The sequence below is a fragment of the Saimiri boliviensis genome, chromosome X (genome assembly GCF_048565385.1).
Source record: "Saimiri boliviensis isolate mSaiBol1 chromosome X, mSaiBol1.pri, whole genome shotgun sequence".
Lineage (NCBI taxonomy): Eukaryota > Metazoa > Chordata > Mammalia > Primates > Cebidae > Saimiri > Saimiri boliviensis.
This window is the reverse complement of record NC_133470.1, coordinates 66,448,396-66,468,333: the sequence shown is the minus strand read 5'-3', so window position 1 is coordinate 66,468,333 and position 19,938 is coordinate 66,448,396. Positions and strand designations below refer to the sequence as shown.

General features: G+C 40.1%; 1 protein-coding gene and 1 long non-coding RNA gene across 3 annotated transcripts in view; one reads left to right on the top strand and one right to left on the bottom strand.

Moving 5' to 3' along the window:
• The window catches only part of LOC141582810 (uncharacterized), a 23,023-nt gene extending 13,425 nt beyond the window's left edge, over nucleotides 1-9,598 (bottom strand). Inside the window, exon 1 of the long non-coding RNA XR_012515715.1 lies at nucleotides 9,433-9,598. This is a non-coding gene — a long non-coding RNA (uncharacterized LOC141582810). The remainder of the gene's footprint in view (nucleotides 1-9,432) is intronic.
• TAF9B (TATA-box binding protein associated factor 9b) lies at nucleotides 9,117-19,938 on the top strand. Of its 2 annotated transcripts, XM_003936844.4 has the most exons (7): nucleotides 9,117-9,240; nucleotides 9,893-9,974; nucleotides 10,755-10,891; nucleotides 10,975-11,109; nucleotides 12,151-12,226; nucleotides 15,264-15,374; nucleotides 16,977-19,938. In XM_003936844.4, the coding sequence occupies exons 1-7, from the start codon at nucleotides 9,190-9,192 to the stop codon at nucleotides 17,138-17,140; spliced, it is 756 nt and encodes a 251-aa protein (XP_003936893.1). In that variant the 5' UTR covers nucleotides 9,117-9,189; the 3' UTR covers nucleotides 17,141-19,938. The 2 variants fall into 2 exon arrangements, with proteins under 2 accessions (XP_003936893.1, XP_010345650.1); XM_010347348.3 differs by lacking the exon at nucleotides 15,264-15,374.

Genomic DNA, 19,938 nt, shown 5'->3' with positions numbered 1-19,938 from the left:
CTAAGACAAGGCAAGTCCCTTCCACCTATGAGCCTGTAAAATCAAAAGCAAGCTACTTACTTTCTAGATTCAATGGGTATACAGGCATTGGGGAAATACAGCATTCCAAATGGGAGAAATTGGCCAAAACAAAGGGGCTACAGGCCCCATTGCAAGTCCAAAATTCAGTGGGGCGGTCAAATCTTAAAGCTCTAAAATGATCTCCTTTGACTCTCTGTCTCACATCCAGGTCACACTGATACAAGAGGTGGGTTCCCATGGTCTTGGGTAGCTCCAGCCCTGTGGCTTTGTAGGGTATAGCCTCCCTCCCAGCTGCCCTCACAGTCTGGCAGTGAGTGTCTGCGGCTTTTCCAGGCACACAATGCAAGCTGTCAGTGGATCTACCATTCTGGGGTCTGGCAGACAGTGACCCTCTTCTCACAGCTCCACTAGGTGGTGCCCCAGTAGGGACTCTTTGTGAGAAATCCAACCCTAAATTTCCCTTCCACATTGCCCTAGTAGAGGTTCTGCATGAGCACTCCACCCCTGCAGCAAACGTCTGCCTGGGCATCCAAACATTTCCATACATCCTCTGAGATCTAGGCAGAGGTTCCCAAACCTCAATTCTTGACTTCTATGCTCTTGCAGGCTCAACCTGCAAGAAAGGCTTGAGACTTGAACCCTCTCAAGCCATGGCCCAAGCTCTACATTGACCCCTTTCAGCCATGGCTGGAGTGGCTGGGATGCAGAGCACCAAGTCCCTAGGGGTGAACACAGCACAGGGAACCTGAACCCAGCCATGAAATCACTTTTTCCTCCTAGGACTCTGGGCCTGTAATGGGAGGGCCTGCCCTGAAGACTTCTGACATGCCCTGGATACATTTTCCCCGTTGTCTTGGGGACTGACATTCAGCTCCTTGTTACTTATGCAAATTTCTGCAGTGAGCTTGAATTTGTCCTCAGAAAATGAGATTTTCTCTTCGATGGCATTGTTAAGGCTGCAAATTTTCCAAACTTTTATACTCTGCTTCCCTTATAAAACAGAATGCTTTTAATAGCACCCAGGTCACCTCTTGAATGCTTTGCTGCTTAGAAATTTCTTCCTCCAGATATCCTAAATCATCTCTCTCAAGTTCAAAGTTCCACAAATGTCTAGGGCAGGCGCAAAATTCCACCAGTCTCTTTGCTAAAACATAACAAGAGTCACCTCTGCTCCAATTTCCAACAAGTTCCTCACTTCCATCTGAAACCACCTCAGCCTGGACTTTCTTGTCCATACTGCTATCAGCATTTTTGGCAAAGCCATTCAACAACTCCCTAGGGAGTTTCAAACTTTCCTGTCTTCTTCTGAGCTCTCCAAACTTTTCCAACCTCTGCTTGTTACATAGTTCCAAAATCGCTTTCACATTTTTGGGTATCTTTTCAGCAGCACTCCGTTTCTGGTACCAATTTACTGTATTAGTCCATTTTCATACTGCCAATAAAGACATATCCAAGACTTGGCAATTTACAAAAGAAAGAGATTTAATTAGACTCAGTTCCACGTGGCTGGGGAGACCTCACAATCATGGCAGAAGACAAGGAGGAGCAAGTCACGTCTTACATGAATGGAAGCAGGCAAAAAGAGGGACGTTATACAGAAAAATTCTTGATTTTTAAAACCATCAGATCTCATGAGGCTCATTCACTATCATGAGAACAGTGCAGGGAAGACCCAACCCCATAATTCAATCACCTCTCACCAGGTTCCTCCCATGCCCTAGTAGGAAATATGGGAGTTACAATCAAGATGAGATTTGGATGAGGACACAGCCAAACTATATCACTACACAAAGAAGACTACGTCAAGGCATTTAATAATCAGAAACCCAGGCCGGGTGCGATCGCTCATGCCTGTAATCCCAGCACTTTGAGAGGCCAAGGCAGACAGATCACCTGAGGTCAGGAGTTCAAAACCAGCCTGACCAAAATGGTGAAACCCCATCTCTACTAAAAATGTAAAAATTAGCTAGGCGACATGGCATCTGCCTGTAATCCCAGCTACTAGGGGGACAGAGGCAGAAGAATCACTTGAACCCAGGAGGTGAAGGTTGCAGTGACCCCAGATCGTGCCATTGCACTCCAGCCTGGGCAGCAAGAGCAAAACTCTGTCTCAAATCATCATCATCATCATCATCATCATCATCATCATCAGAACCCCAAAGGTCAAGGACAAACAAAGGCTCCTAAAAGCAGCAAAAGATAAGAAACAAATAAAATACAATGGAGCTGCAATACATCTGGCAACAAACTTTTCAGAAAAAAACCTTACAGCCCAAGAGATCTGTAAGGTACAAGCAATCTACAGATTCAATAAAATTTCTATCAGTATACAAATGACATTCTTCACAGAAACAGAAAAAAGAATCCTAAAATGTATATAGAACCAATAAAACTCCAGAATAGCCAATGCTATCCTAAGCAAAAAGAACAAAACTGAAGGAATCACATTACCTGACCTCAAATTATACTACAGAGCTATGGTTACCAAAACAGCATGGTAATGGCATAAAAACAGACACATAGACCAATGGAACAAAATAGAAAACCCAGAAACAAATCAACACAAATACAGTGAACTCATTGTTGACAAAGGTGCGAAGAACATACACTGGGAAAAAGACACTCTTTTCAATAAATCATGCTGGGAAAACTGAATATCTATATCCATATGCAGAAGAATGAAACTAGACTCATATATTTCTTGCCATATACAAAAATCAAACCAAAATGAATTAAACACCTAAATCTAAGACCTGAAACTACTGAAACTAAACATTGGAGAAACTCCCAAAGACATCAATCTGGGCAAAGATTTCTTGAGTAATACTCCACAAGCACAGGCAACCAAAGCAAAAATAGACAAATGAGATCACATCAAGTTAAAAAGCTTCTGCACAGCAAAAAATACAATCAATAAAGTGAAGAGACAACATACAGAATAGGAGAAAATATTTGCAAACTACCCATCTGACAAGAAATTAATAACTAGAAAATATAAGAAGCTCAAACAACTCTATAGGAAAACAATCTAATAATCTGATTTAAAAACAGGCAAAAGATTTGAATAGACATTCTCAAAAGAAGACACAAAACTAGAAGATGTATATGAAAAGGTGTTTGACACCATTGACCATCAGAGAAATGCAAATCAAAACTACAATAAGATATTATCTCATTCCAGTTAAAATGACTTTTATACAAAAGATAGGCAGTAACAAACACTGACAAGGATGTGCAGAAAAGAGAACCCCTTATACTGTTGGTGGGATTGTAAATTATTAATAGTATGACAGCTATGAAGAAGAGGTTTGGAGGTTCCTCAAAAAGAAAACTAAAAATAGGGCTACCATGTAATCCAGGAATCCAACTGCTAGGTATACCTGAAAGAAAGAAAATCTGTATACCAAAGAGATGTCTGCATTCCCATGTTTGTTGCAGCAGTCTTCACAATAGCCATCATTTGGAAGCAATCTAAGTATTCATCAACAGATGAGTGGATAAAGAAAATGTGGTACCAAAACAAGGATGCCCTCTCTCACCACTCCTATTCAACATAGCATTGAATTCCTGGCCAGAGCCATCAGGCAAAAGAAACAAAGGGCATCCAAACAGAAACAAACAAAGATCATCCTAAATCCCTGTTTGCAGATGACATGATTCCACATCTAGAAAACCCATAGTCTCAGGCCGAAAGCTCTTTCAGCTGATAAACGACTTCAGCAAAGTTTCAGGATATAAAATCACTACCATTTCTATATACCAACAACAGTGAAGCCAAGAGACAAATCAGGAATATAATCCCATTCACAATTGCCACAAAAAGAATAAAATACCTAGAAATATAGCTAACCTGTGAGGTGAAAGAGCTCTACAATGAGAACTCCAAAACACTTCTCAAATCTGAGATGATACAAACAAATGGAAAAATATTCCATGCTCATGGATAGGAAGAATCAGTATTGTTTAAATGGCCATATTGCACAAAGCAATTTACAGATTCAATGCTATTCCTATCAAACCACAATGACGTTCTTCACAGAACTAGAAAAAAAACTTTTTTTTTTTAGATGGAGTCTTGCTCTGTTGCCCAGGCTGGAGTGCAATGGTGCAATCTCGGCTCACTACAACCTCTGCCTCCCAGGTTCAAGCAATTCTCCTGCCTCAGTCTCCCGAGTAGCTAGGATTACAGGCACCCACCACCACGTCTGGCTAGTTTTTGTGTTTTTAGTAGAGATGAGGTTCTGCCATGTTGGCCAGGTTGCTTTCGAACTCCTGACCTCAGGTGATCCACCCGCCTCAGCCTCCCAAAGTGCTGGGATTATAGGCGTAAGCCACCATGTCTGGCCAAAAAAACCATTTTTAAATTCATCTGGAACCCAAAAGCAGAGCCCAAATAGCCCAGGCAATCCTGAGCAAAGAGAACAAAGCTGGAGGCATCACATTACCTGACTTCAAACTATATTACAGGACTACAGTAATCAAAATAGCATGATACTAATACAAAAACAGACACACAGATCAATAGAACAGAATAGGAACCCAGAAATAAGGTCATACACCTACAACCATCTGATCTTCAACAAAGCTGACAAAAGCAAGCAATGGGGAAAGTATTCTCTATTCAATAAATAGTGCTAGGATATCTGACTAGCCATAGACAAAAAATTGAAAGTGAACCCCTTTCTTATACCCATACAAAAATCAACACATAATGAATTAAAGACTTAAATGTAAGACTCAAAACTGTAAAAATCCTGAAAGACAACCCAGGCAATACCATTCTGGACATAGCAATGAGCAAAGATTTCATAATGAAGATGCCAAAAGCAATTGCAACAAAAGCAAAAAATGACAAACGGCATCTAATTAAACTTAAGAGCTTCTGTACTGCAAAAGAAACTATCAACTGAGTAAACAGACAACCTACAGAATGGGAGAAAATATTTGCAAACTATGCATCTGACAAAGGTCTAATATCCAGCATCTCTAAGCAACTTAAAACAAATTTACAAGAAAAAACAACCCCATTAAAAAAAGGGCAAAGGATATAAACAGCTCCTTTTCAAAAGAAGACATGCATGCGGCCAAGAAGTATATGAAAAAAAGCTCAATATCACTGATCACTAGAGAAATGCAAATCAAAGCCACACTGAGATACCATTTCACTCCAGTCAGAATGGTCATCATTAAAAAGTCAGGCCGGGCATGGTGGCTTATTTCTGTAATGCTAGCACTTGGGAAGGCTGAAGTGGGCAGATTGCTTGAGCCCAGGAGTTAGAGGCAAGCCTGGGCAATATGGCAAACCCCCACCTCTACAAAAACTACAAAAATTAGCTGGGCATGGTGGTACACACCTGTAGTCCCAGCTACTAAAGAAGCTGAAAATGACTTTAACCTGGGAGGCAGAGGTTGCAATGAGCCAAGATCACATGACTACACTCCAGCCTGGGCAACAGAGTGATACTCCATCTCAAAAAAAAAAAAAAACATGCATGTGAATGTTCATTGCAGCACTATGCACAATAGTAAAGATGTGGAATAAACCTAAATGCCCATCAATGACAGATTATATAAAGAAAATGTAGTACACATATACCATGGAATACTATGCAGCTATAAAAATGAACAAGAGCAGGTCTTTTGTGAGAACATGGATGGAGCTGGAGGCCATTTTCCTTGGCAAACTAACACAGGAATGGAAAATCGAATACCACATGTTCTCACTCATAAGTGGGAGGTAAATGATGAAAACTCACAGACACAAAGAGGGGAACAACAGACACTGGGGCCTACTTAAGGTTGGAGGGTGGGAGGTGGGAGAGGATTAGGAAAAATAACTATTGGGTACTAGGGTGACAAGATAATCTGTATGACAAACTGCTGTGACACAAGTTTACCTATATAATAAACCTCCACATATATCCCTAAACATAAAATAAGATTTTTTTTAATGTGGTATTTATATACAAAGGAGTACTATTCAGCCATAAAAAAGAATGAGATCCTGTCATATGCAACCATATGGATGGAACTGGAGATCATTATGGTAAGTGAAATAAGCCAAGCACAGAAAGACAAACATCACATGTTTTACTTATTTGTGGGATCTAAAACTCAAAACAATTGAACTCATAGACACAGAGAGTAGAAAGATGGTGCCGGGCTCGGTGGCTCAAGCCTGTAATCCCAGCACTTTGGGAGGCCGAGGCAGGTGGATCACGAGGTCAAGAGATCGAGACCATCCTGGTCAACACGGTGAAACCCCGTTTCTACTAAAAATACAAAAAATTAGCTGGGCATGGTGGCGCGTGCCTGTAATCCCAGCTACTCAGGAGGCTGAGGCAGGAGAATTGCCTGAACCCAGGAGGTGGAGGTTGCGGTGAGCCGAGATCGCGCCACTGCACTCCAGCCTGGGTAACAAGAGCGAAACTCCGTCTCAAAAAAAAAAAAAAAAGAAAAAGAAAGATGGTAACCAGAGGCCTGAAAGGATAGTGGGAGGGTGGAGGGGCAGATAGGTTTATGTGTACAACAAAATAGAAACAATGAATAAGACCTGATATTTGCTAGCACAACAGGGTGACTATAGTCAATAATTTAATTGTATACTTTAAAACAACTAAAAGTGCAATTGGACTGCTCGTAATACAAAGGATAGACGCTTAAGAGATGGATATCCTATTTTCCATAATGTGATTATTTCACATTGTGTGCATGCACCAAAACGTTTCATGTACCCGATATACTTACTACATAAACAGAAAAATTAAAAATTAAAATTATATATAGATAGGTGATAGCTGGTTGTCTTACTGTATTTATGCTCTTTGACAAGTCTTACACTTCTGTATATAAAGAATACACACTACAACTTACAAAATGTAAATGTGCAAGAGTTAAATTGTGGCAGAGGACAGAAATATAATGAAAAATCTTGTTAGATTTTCTCACACCTATTATTTAACTTATCCTATTGTTAATTAATACTAATGGCCACTGTTTAGTCCTAATATTTTGTTTAAATAGCACTTATGTAACAGAAAATAATACACAAAAATCATATAACTTCCAATACTTATTCTTAAGTAATGATACATATGCATAATTATTTATGTTATGGGTTTTCTTCATCTAGCACATCTATGTCCTGGGTTGGCTCTCTGAAGGTTGGTCACCCTAAGACTATAGTACCATCTTGTTTATATAAAAAATATATAAACAAGATACTATTTGTAAATTGCATAGAATAGAAACTGGTAAACAATGGTGCCTTCTGTGAAAGTGACATCAGTAGCTGGAACAGGTAAGAAAGATTTTCTTTTACTAGGATATTTTAAAATACTCTTAAATGTTGTACCCTGTAAATATACCAGCTATTTTTTTTTTCTTTTTTTGAGATGGAGTCTCGGCTCACTGCAACCTCCACCTCCGGGGTTCCAGCAATTCTCCTGTCTCAGCCTCCTGAGTAGGTGGGACTACAGGCATGAGCCACCATGCCGGGCTAATTTTTGTATTTTTAGTAGAGAAAGGGTTTCACCATGTTGGCCAGGCTGGTCTCAAACTCCTGACCTTAAGTGATCCACTCACCTGGGGCTCCCAAACTGCTGAAATTATAGGTGTGAGCCCAGCCTCCACCTATTTCTAACTGTTGTACCCTGCAAATATTCTAAACCGAGGGACTGTTATTAATTTCACACAGAGGCTGGCCACAGTGAGAGTGGGGGAAGGCAGCATCTCAGCATGGGATCACGTGCTGTCACTGGAAACAATGTATTGATAACGCTTGTTTCTTGGCAAGCCGGCCCAGACTTCAAGATGGCGGAGCAGTGGACGGCTGGTTGTGACGAGTTTGATAAGGTAAGCTGTTCCACAAAACTGAAGGGCCCACTAAGCCTGGGAAATCAGTATGTATTTGTGTATGTTTGCGAGGAGAGCCACTGGAGGGTTTTAAGGAAAACAGTGATTGGATTTATGACTAAAAGGTGCCTCTAGCTGTGTAAGGAATGGCTGGGGGGGGAACCCTATTTGGGGAGCATATTTCCGTTAATATTGGTAAGGATGTTGGCTTGGACTTATTAGCATCGTAGTAGTACTGGAAGATGTTAAGACATGGATAGAAACGTGGGAGGTCACCTGGACAAGACTTGTTGCTAGATTGAGTGTGGATTGTGAGGGAAGCAACAAGATGGCTGCCTGCCGGTATACCCTCTCTGGCCTGAGCGAGTCACGGTGCCTGTTCCTGAGATGGAAAATGCTGGGGCATTGGTGGATGTGGAGGGTAAGAATGAGTTATCTGCGACATTTTAAGACAGACATAGTTAACTGATGCACATTTTTGAAAGTCACTGGGGCTGGATAGTCGGTTCTCACGAGTCATTCGCGCTGTTCTGTGGGGAGGGGCTGGGAAGGGTGTAACTGGGTGGCAAGGAAGGGTCCTGCGTTGACCTCAACGGGGACAGACGGGAAGCTGCTCGAGGCCAAGTGAAGGCTTTAGTTTTTCATCAGGGTGAAATGGGCAGCCACAGTAGGGCTTTGAGTGTGACAAGAGCAGACCAAAGTCCTGCTGTGTGGATAGCAGACTATTGGGTAGGGTTGCCAGATTTAGCTAATAAAAATCCGAGACACCCGTTTAAATATGAATATCAGATCAACAGTTATTTTGTAGCATAAGTACGGCCTGTGAGAATTTGGGATATACTAAAAATGTATTCATTGTTGATATGACATTCAAATCTACGGGTCCAACTGTGTTATATCAAGCAGCCCTAACACCGACTAGGTCTGCAATTTCCGTAAGCCAAAAGGGGCGATGGTGGTAGCAGGGGAGGTGTGAGGAGGGGACCCCCGCAAAGGTGAGCTTTTCCCATTTGGTGCCCTTTGCCGCAGAACAACTCTGGGAAGTCGAGCCTCTCGGCTCTTCTACTTGTTTTAGCCCCCAGCAGGCTCCACGGGGAAGCATTCCCTGCCTCTTCCAATCCTCCTGAGCACGGACACCCACGCGCGTCTCTTCCCCCAGGCCAGCGTCTTGCTGAAACTCCCGCCCCGGCGGCTGGCACGTAACCCCGCCTTCCGCTTCTCTCCTCCCGCTCCCCGCAGGGGTGTGGCCTGAGTGAGGAGACCGCGAGCTGCCCCCTCTCCCCTGTCTCCTCGGATGACGAGTCGCTGGATAACATGGAGTCGGGCAAGATGGCGCCTCCCAAGAACGCTCCGAGAGATGCCTTGGTAAGTGCGAAGGATGAGCGGCGGAGCGCGAAGCCGGGTGCAGCCAGGGACCTGCGAGGCAAGGCCAAGCTGAGGGCCTAAGGGTGGGCTCGCGCGCTCGCCTCAGTCCAGTCAGGGCCGCCAGAAGGAGAGGGTGATGGAGATGCGCCCTGGCCCCGGGGCCCCTCTCTCGCCGCTTGGGCCAAGCCTTACCAGGGGGTCGGGGTGCAGCGGAGCTTGCGGAACGGCTGCCCAGCTTTGTGTTCTGGGCTTCGGGCCCCTGCCGCCTCCTCGTCTAGACCTGTGTGCCAGCCCTGACTCCGTGTCCAGGGTTCTGACGCTAGCTTAACTCGCTGCCAAAACCAAAAATGACAACCAGCTGAAGCTACTCCTACTTCTGCTGGGGAAGCCAACTCCTGTCTTCTCTTCCCCTCCCCCCACCGCCCCCGCCACCGGCTCCCAACCCCGCCAAAAAATAAAAACAAAACTTTTCAGCAAAAGCGTACTATGCGATTTGGTGTGATCACTGACTCACTTGGGAGGACAAGGGTGAGTAGGACTTTGAAGCCCAAGGAAAGGGAACCTTGTATAATAAATGTAAATACTACCCTTCAGGCTAGCCTTGATTTCCAGTACCAAATTCTGCATCTGGCGTTTTTATTTGAATCCACAGGTGATGGCACAGATCCTAAAGGATATGGGAATCACAGAGTACGAACCAAGAGTTATAAATCAAATGTTGGAATTTGCTTTCCGTAAGTTAAACACCAAAAACTTGCCTAACTTGTGAATTTGAAAAAATATTTTTATTTTAAGAACTTTTTTTTTTTTTTTTTTTTTTTTGAGACAGGGTCTTGCTCTGTCGCCCAGGCTGGAGGGCAGTGGCACAATCTTGGCTCATTGCAGCCTCTCCCTCCCGGATTCAAGCGATTCTCATGCCTCAGCCTCCTGAGTAGCTGGGACTACAGGCACGCACCCCCCCACCCTCCCCACCCCCACCCCCCGTCCCCGCGCGCTGGGCTAAGTTTGGTATTTTTAGTAGAGGCGGGGTTTTGCCACATTGCCCAGGCTGGTCTTGAACTCCTGACTCAGGTTATCTGCCCATCCCAGCCTTCTAAAGTGCTGGCATTACAGGTGGTGCCCAGCCTTGTAAGAACATTTTCAACTAAATTACGTTAGTAGTATCATAGAATTCAGCCTAAAGCAGTTAAAAAGGAGCTCAAGCTAGGGGACAGTAGTACTCACATGGTTATATCTGTTTAAAACTGATCATATAGACAGGACAATTAGCTATTAAAGGCAGCATTTAGACTGGTCACAGTAGCTTACACCTGTAATCTCAGCACTTTGGGAGGCTGAGGTGGGAGGCCAGGAGTTCAAGTTATGCCTGGGCAACATAGTGAGACCCCATCTCTACAGAAAACAAAAAATTCCATAAACTGTCTACAAATTAGTGGAAACTTGTATCAAGACAAGTAGCCACAAATATTAAGCTGTCTTCATATGTTTAAGAAAAGATTGTTTTGTTCTTAAAGGATATGTGACTACAATTCTGGATGATGCAAAAATTTATTCAAGCCATGCTAAGAAACCCAATGTTGATGCAGATGATGTGAGACTGGCAATCCAGTGTCGTGCTGATCAGTCTTTTACCTCTCCTCCCCCAAGAGATGTGAGCAAACTTTGATTTGAAGTTATTTTTACTTAAAATTTTTTAATCTGTAATTCTAATAAGGATTTTTTTTTTTTTTTTAGTTTTTACTGGACATCGCAAGGCAGAAAAATCAAACCCCTTTGCCGCTGATTAAGCCATATGCAGGTCCTAGACTGCCGCCTGATAGATACTGCTTAACAGCTCCAAACTACAGGCTGAAGTCCTTAATTAAAAAGGTAAGAAATTTGAATCAACTTGGCTTTTTTCAAAAGGTGAGATATGATAGGGGACTTTGTGAAAAGCAAATTCCCGTAGCTAGTATAGTAAAGGTTAAGATAATAGAATTTTTTTAAGTTTAAAAAATTTTATAGCTAGAAGGAACTTTAGTGTTCATTTAACACAACAATCATTTTTCACATCAGGAAGTAGAGTCTGAACTCATTTACAAAGTTAGTAGCAAAGCTAGGACTGATTCCAAGCCTCATAACTCCCAATCTTTCTACTGTATCATAGTTTTTTTAGTGAGGCCTAATAACAGAGGGAATGATATACCAGCTTTCTGAAATATGACCTAAAGCTCTCCCACCACTGAAAAAGTTATCCCCACGATAGGGTGCCTTTGTTTTCTTAAGTTCCACTATAAGAGTTTTATTCCTTTTGGGGTTAAGAAATTGACTAGTTAAGATTAAAAATCACAAAGAAGTTAGTTCGTTATCCCCATTCAAATAACACTCTATCTTAAACTTTAATACTGAATAGGATTATATATATATATTCATATTTTTTTTCCCCCAAGATGGAATCTTGCCGTCACCCAGGTGGAGTGCAGTGTCACAATCTCAACTAACTGCAACCTCTGCCTCCCAGGTTCAAGCAATTCTCCTGCCTCAGCCTCCCAAGTAGCTGGGATTACAGGCACCTGCCACTACACCCAGCTAATTTTTGTATTTTTAGTAGAGACGGGGTTTCAGTATGTTGGCCAGGCTGGTATTGAACTCCTGACCTCGTAATCCACCCGTCTCAGCCTCCCAGAGTCCTGGGATTACAGGCGTGAGCCAACGTGCCTGGCCTTCATATCTGTTTTTACATAGATAAAGACATGTATATATGTTTGTGCAAACCCCAGATTAAATGTTGGACTTAAAACACTGGTAGAACAAAAACAGGACTTTCTTGCCGTGAATTATCCTTAATCATTTACATCAACAATCCTAATTTCATTCCTGGAAAATTAAGGTGTCACATCTTAACATTAATTTGTTTTTTAAATCTCCTAGGGACCTAACCAAGGGAGACTAGTTCCACGATTAAGTGTTGGTGCTGTTAGTAGCAAACCTACCACTCCTACTATAGGTAAGTGAAAGGAGAAAATGGCTTTTCTGGCTGGGAAAGCAGTACCTCAGCACTTGGTTTTGAACTATAATGCAAGACAAAAATTGAGTCAGAAATTCTGTATATGTGTTATTAAAAATTTTATTCATCTAGTAAAACTTTACATGTTTACATACATGTTACTGGATTTCAAAATCAGAAAGACACAAGGAACATCTGATCTCAAATGAGTATAAAATTGGACATTGCCTACATTGTTGTTGGTATAAACTCTGATACCAAAAACAGGAGTTTACCCTTAGCTGTGTACTTTATGCCTTCTATACAAATGTATGTGTCCTTTTGACAGATCTGTGTCATTCTGTGAGCATTTTTTGCTTTCTGATGGCCACAAGATGTTGCAAAACTCATACTTTTCCTGCCCAGGTCCTAGAATCATCCACTTCTCCAAAGAGCTCTGGTTCCTTTTGGTGGAGAATGGTATTCAGAATCCATTATTTCTTTCTTAATATCATTGTTGTTTAGATAGTAAGGAAAACAAATAATGTACTTAGATTTCCTGACTTTTTTTCCTACATTCCTGCTGGGTTCCTTGCATACATAGTCTAGTAAAGTATTTTCAGAAAAATCCCTCTTCATCAGTATTAAATTATTGGCTCTTATTGCTTATAACTTGAGTCCCATGGCTGCCATATAGCTCAAGTATAAACAGCATTTGATTTTTGAGGTGTGTAAACCATCTCTTCATATTCTCAGGATGTAAATTTGCATTTCAGCATTACAAAGCCACTTTGGTATAGTATCTGTTGTACATGTCTAATTACCTACCTGTGACCCTTGTGGACAGAAATCTATATTATAATCTTTGTAAATTTTCATCATATTCTGTTTGTGGATTCACATTACTTAAATGAATACCAACTGTTTTAGGCTGGTAATCAGTTTCATATGCCAGGCAGGTTAACCAATTTTAGTTATCAGTTGTGACTTTTATTCCTAGCTAGACATTTGTTCTACATACTTCAGAGATTTTTTTAAATGTAGAGTGAGGGCACTACCAAAAACACTTGATAGTTTTAAAGATGCAAGGTTTTTTTGTCATTTATTTTTTGGTTTTGTTTTGTTTTTTTTGAGACACAGTCTTACTCTGTCACCCAGGCTGGAGTGCAATGGCACAATCTTGGCTTACTGCAACCTCCACCTCCCAGGTTCAAACAATTCTGCCTCAGCCTCCCAAGTAACTGGGATTACAGGTGTGTGCCACCACACCTAGCTAACTTATGGGGTTTTTTGGTTTTTTGTTTTTTGTTTTTTTCAGTAGAGACGGTGTTTCACCATGTTGGCCAGGCTGGTCTTGAACTCCTTACCTCAAGTGATCTGCCCACCTCGGCCTCCCAGTGCTAGGCTTACAGGCATGAGTCACCACACCAAGCCTAAAGATGCAAGTTTTAAACTTTAAAAAATTAAAATGAGTTGACCAGGCACAGTGACTCACACCTGTAATCCTAGCAGTTTGGGAGGCCAAGGCAGGCGGATCACCACTCCAGTTTGGGTGACAAACACTCCATCTCAAAAAAAAAAAAAAAAATTAAAATGAGTTATCTAGACCTTAAGACATGAGTATTTACTCTCTTCATTTGGGGGTGGGAGGGGACTACGTCTACAATCTACTGTGTTCACTTTTAAAGCCTCAACTCCATACCTGCTTCAATGTACTGACAATTCTTAGGCCAAAAAAAACACCCACCTACTGTGAATTTTCTTTTCTTGATAAAATACTTACATTGCTTCATTATGCTTCACCAAATTCTCTTAACTAATCCTTAATACATGGGAAAACTTATCTAGGGACGGAGGTATTTTAGAGGAGGGTCTCACCTTCTGGGTTTGGGAGAGAAGGCAGTAAATAAAACCCGGATTTCTCAGTACCTTTGGGCTTTCTTTCCTTATCTAGACTTTCTTCACCTTTTTCTCTAGAAATGATAGTTGTAGTGTCCTCAGCAACTCTAATCTCTGGGTAAACTGCTGGTTCTAGGGGGGAAGGGATGTACTGGAACGCCTGCATCCCCAGATAAAAAATTAGAAACAGATACACTTCCACAAATGCATTTTTTGAGAGAGTAATGATGTCAGTATATATATTAAGTCTTCAAGTCTTGCAAAATACATTTATTAAGCAAACATTCGTTGAGTACCTGTTAGGAGCAAGGTAAAAGAGCCCTGTGCTCACAAGGATGAAAAACGTTAGCCAAGGCCTGTAATCTACTGAATGAGTAAGAAAAAGGCATTTAACTGAGCAAATTAAGGAAAGTTTTCTAAAATGGGTTAGTATTTGAGTTGTACCTTGGAATAATGGGTAGAATTTAGATGATTGGGGGTTTAGACAAGGTTATCTCCAAAATATTTTTCTGCTTAAAAAGTATCTGAACACAAAAAGGGAATGAATTTTCTGGGCCCACCTGGAGACCTCAAGGGGTGTTATTTGACCTCTGCTTTAGTTTCATGGGCATAGATGACATCTTCTGATTCTCAGCAAGTGACCAAGATTAAAAGTGCCAACTAAGGTAATAAATAGAAAACCTGGGTCTTTATTCTGGTAAACTCTCAACTTTATGTCTTCATCCAGCTAAACCTCAGTGCTTACTATGTACCAGACGCTGTTTGAAGAGTTTTTACAGAGATTATTTTTATTTGTATTCATTCTCACAATTATATGAAATGGGTGATCTTATCCCCTATTTTATAGATGAGAAAACTGAGGCACAAAAATTTAAATAACTTGCCCAAGGACACTCAGCTAGTAGGTGATAGGGCCTAGATTCAAACTCAAGCAGGTAGGCTCCAGAGCCTACATTCTTTACCACTATTCTATATTGAATTTTGTAACATCTAAACAAGCTTGTAAATTTTTTAAAGTTGTTTTACTCATTTCTAATAACTTTTTCCTCACCTTTTATTAGTTTCCTTTGCGTTTAAGGTAGTTTGTGGTAAGCTAAGGAATGCAGAATAAATCTGTAAAAGTCACCTAACTAACATGATCTGTTTATTATAACTACAGCAACCCCACAAACAGTGTCTGTCGCAAATAAAGTTGCAACTCCAATGTCAGTGACAAGCCAAAGATTTACGGTGCAGATTCCACCTTCTCAATCCACACCTGTCAAACCAGGTAATGTGATTGGGTGTGGGAGACAGAATTTGTGAATAATTTGAAATTGTAGAACAGTTTGTGTTCCTATACCTAGAGGTAAACTTGTCTTAATATCCAACAGGAAGGTGGCAGTAATGCTGCAAATCAGGGTTCTTCAGAGGGACCTATGAGCTCTCTAAAATTCTGTGAAATTTTACATACAGTAGTCTCCTCCATTGTCCTTGAGGGATTATGTTCCAAGACCCCCCAGTTAAATTTACAACTTTAAAGTTTATAAACCTTCTAAATTATAAAATTTAATTTATAAGTCAGACACAGCAAAAAATTAACAATAACTAATAAACAATTATAACAACATACTATAATAAAATACATATGAATGTGATCCTTCTCGAAGTATCTTACTGTACTGTACCTATTTTTGGATCACAGTTGACCACAAGTAACTGAAACTGCAGATAAGGGGGAACTACTATATATGTAACTTTTTAGGGAGGAGGGAAAGAGAATTCAGTGTGTTCATCAGATTTTCAAGGAACACCATGAACTAACCAGTTAGGGTCCACAAATCTAAGGCATCTTCAAGGAAAAGCACTTAAGGTAAAAATTCAAGACAGTGACAAAACTTAGTGATGAATATGTGTATGCAATCCAGAACAAAAATGTAAATTCAAATGAAAAGTTGTACCTTTACTCACTTCATAGGATACACACACACTCACACACTTGGAATAAGCAGAATTCTGTCATAGCAGTTTATGAATGTATATGTTTAGATTTCACATCTTCTGAAACCTAACTGCATGTAACAAGCAATTTATGTAAAATACTGGCCTCTTAAGGAAGTGTGATTCCTGACCTTTATTTAGTATGTTGCATGATGAATCCAGTGCAGTTTTGCATGAGTGAATTGAAAATCTAGTGTGATTCCTGGCCTTTGTTTAGTATGTTGCATGATGAATCCAGTGCAGTTTTGCATGAGTGAATTGAAAATCTAGGTTGTTAAAATACAACAGAACTTCTTCAACTTTGTACTAGATACGTTAAATTTTTATGTATACATAAAACATCACATTATACCCTATACATATAGACAGTTACTGGCAGAGCACGATGGTTCACACCTATAATCCCAGCACTTTGGGAGACCAAGGCAGGAGGACCACTTGAGGCCAGGAGTTCAAGACCAGCCTGGCCAACATAGTGAAACCCCGTCTCTACTAAAACTACAAAAATTAGCCAGGTATGGTGGCACGCGCCTATAATCCCAGCTACTTGGGAACCTGTGGCATGAGAATCACTTGAACTCAGGAGGCAGAGGTTGCAGTGAGCCAAGATCACACCACTGCACTCCAGCCTGGGTGACAGGGCAAGACACTGTCTCAAAAAAATAAATAATTTAAAAATAAATACACACAATTATTTGCCAACTAAAAATAAAGATTTTTTAAAATTCAGCTCATTGTAGTGTAAGTACCTGTGTTTCTTCTATGATACAGTTGCACTTCATGCTATTGAAATTGGTATTAGAATTGCATTCAGCTTTGTTAAACACTTTTTATCGTATGCTTTGGATTCTGGGTAATTCATAGCTTGGTGGGGGGGCTTCTCTGTTTACAGGTCCTGCAACAACTGCAGTTCAAAATGTTCTGATTAATCCTTCAATGATTGGGCCCAAAAATATTCTTATTACCACCAACATGGTTTCATCACAGAACACGGCCAATGAAGCAAACCTACTGAAGAGAAAACATGAAGACGATGATGACAATGATACTATGTAAGGAATATAGTCTATTATAGATGCATTTCAGAAGGAAAGGTGGTTTTGAGCCTGTACTGTACTTGTCGCCCAGGCTGGAGTGCAGTGGTGTGATCTTGGCTCACTGCAACCTCTGCCTCCTGAGTTCAATGTATACTGAACTAGAATATTCTAGATCTTCTCGTTTTACCTTAAAAGACTGAAACGTAGCTGCAGTATTTTCATATTAGTTAAAACTGTTAGATCTCTTTAGTAAACATACAAATGTGTTTTTCATTAGGCTTCAATTACAGTTACGTACTTCTTTCTTAACAGTTTCATTAATGTTGAGTCCTAGTATGGCAATTCTATTTTTGAGACACTTTTCTGCCTTCTATCACTGACAGCAGCACTTAAGTTTCAGGTTCTACAGCCTGGCCAGCAGATTTATCTTTTAACAGCATAATCTCTAATCTACATTTAAATACTACTTTATTTTATAAGGTAATACAGTCACTTTCATTGTCACTAGCTTTATTTTTACCAATGTTTCAGTTTAGGAAACATTTTTTGGAAAGGGTGGATTTAGAGGAGAGATTCTAAATCCATTTTGAATGTATTTGTTTCTTGACCTTCTTGAACTCCCCAACTCAACTCCCTTTCTAGATCCCATTCATTTTCTGCACCTCCCCCATAGGCTTCTCTCCATTGCTCTTAAATGTAAAAGGCCATACCTGGAATTTTTTAAATGTCATTCCTGGTAATACAGCTCAGTGTCATTTTCATATTTTTAAAACATGCTCTACATGCCTAATGTTTTTTAATTCACTTCAACCTGATGGTTTGCATTTCCTGTTTTTCACTCTGTCAGAGCAGTTGGGTTTTACCCCTTAGTTTTTATGCCTGCTGAGCTTTATTGTGCTTTTGACAGGAGTTTTGGGTCAGTTACATTGAGTTTTAGTCTTGTATTCCAAGTTGATAACTCTACCGTATTTCACATTTCTAAATTTAACAGAGATGCTGTAGCTTAAAATCTGTTTTGGTAAGTAATTACACTGGACCTAGGAAAAACCACTGAAGAACAAGTGTTCCTTTTTACCACATACATATGTTTTCATCACTGCTGCTTGAGCCCTCCTATTGGTATAATTCACATCATCTCTTAGCTTGTTGCTGAGGATGTCACATATAAAATGAGATCAAACCTGAGAGTAAGACACTAATGGTTCCCCATCCTCTGTAAGGCCAACAAGGAAAACAAATTACTGTTACATGGCTTGTATTTAGGTGCACTTTGCATAGGTTTCCCAATAATATTGTAATGTTGTTGAACACCTTTCCCTTATTTCCATGTATACACATCTTAAAGTAGTACTGGGAAAGATGGCAAAGCTTTTTAGAATATAAACAGACCTGTTTTGTTTTTCTTAAGTTCAACATACTTTTGCAGAATTTTGTAAAATAAATGTTCATATCATAATTTAGAATTTATAGCCAAGGATGCTCAAAACAGAAGTTTCATCTTAGGATAGTGCTTGATATATCCAAGAAAAAGTCCAGTAACAGAGAAGAAATGTCTCATCAGTTTTAGTGTTTTTCAATATTAAAGTAATATAAAAACAGGTAAAATGTATAAAAACAGACCTGATCAACATCGTAGGAGATGAATATTCATTATATAGCATAGGATATCATTACTTGAATGTTCTCAGGGAGGCAGCAAATCAGAAGACCTAGGTTCTAGTCCTAGCTCCATCATTTACCAACTGTGTGACCTTACTTCACCTGTTAGCCTTGTTCTCCTCACTAGTAGGAAAATAACACCCTGCCTACCTCACAGGGCTGTTGTGAGGTTCAATTGGTATTATGTGAAAGTTACTTCAAAATTGTAAATGCTATATGACTATAAAGAATTATTAATGTATTTGTTCCAAGTTTATTAATAAAAATTTGAGCTTATCGGTGCTCTTTCATTTTTACTTAAAGGATTCAAGGGAGATGAACAAAGCCCAGTAATTCTGATGGCCAAAAGTCATTAAGATTTGTTTAATTGTTAATTATATATCAGGAAATCACTTGCTTTTATCTGGAATCAGCATGTGACATATCACAGTGAAGCAAATTGAAAACGAGTAAAAGATTATGGGATTAAATCTGTTGTCCTTCAGCTTCTAGATATAATTTTTAAAAAGAGGTACTGATGGTAAATGCGGTGAGGACACTATCTCTAGTTCTTCCTTTTACAGGTAGCAAACAAGTGTCTATGATCAAAGTATGAATACAGGAATATAGCCAGCATGGGACAGGGGGAGAATGGAAGATGTGATGCACACTATGGTCTAAGGAATCCAAAGTGACAGGGAATACTCAAGAGGTAGAAAAGAAAACGTCAGAACTACAGAACAGAAGGTATGCCACCATTTACATTTTAATATCCTTATATACAAACACATGGGTATGCTCTTAGTTGTATATTAAGTAGCCTGAGATGGAAGGAAACTGGTCTTCAGAGGTTGCTTCTGGGGAGGGAAACTGGTAGCTAGGGAACTGATTAAGGAGTCTTCATTGTATACTCCTTTTTGATCATGTGTAAACCCCTGTGCTAGAGGGAAATTTTGGAAATGAAGAAAACAGGAAAACACTGAGCTAAAGAACAGACTGAATTGTTCACTTACAACATAGAAATTATTTTTTTCCTACATATAAATAGACACATACATACAATCTATGGTTAAAGGTGAATTTACAACTTAAAGCATATACCTTTGCAATATTTTACCAGTAATTCATAATTCTAAATTAAATCAGCACATCCTTACACTGTTCTGAGACTAAGTCTCG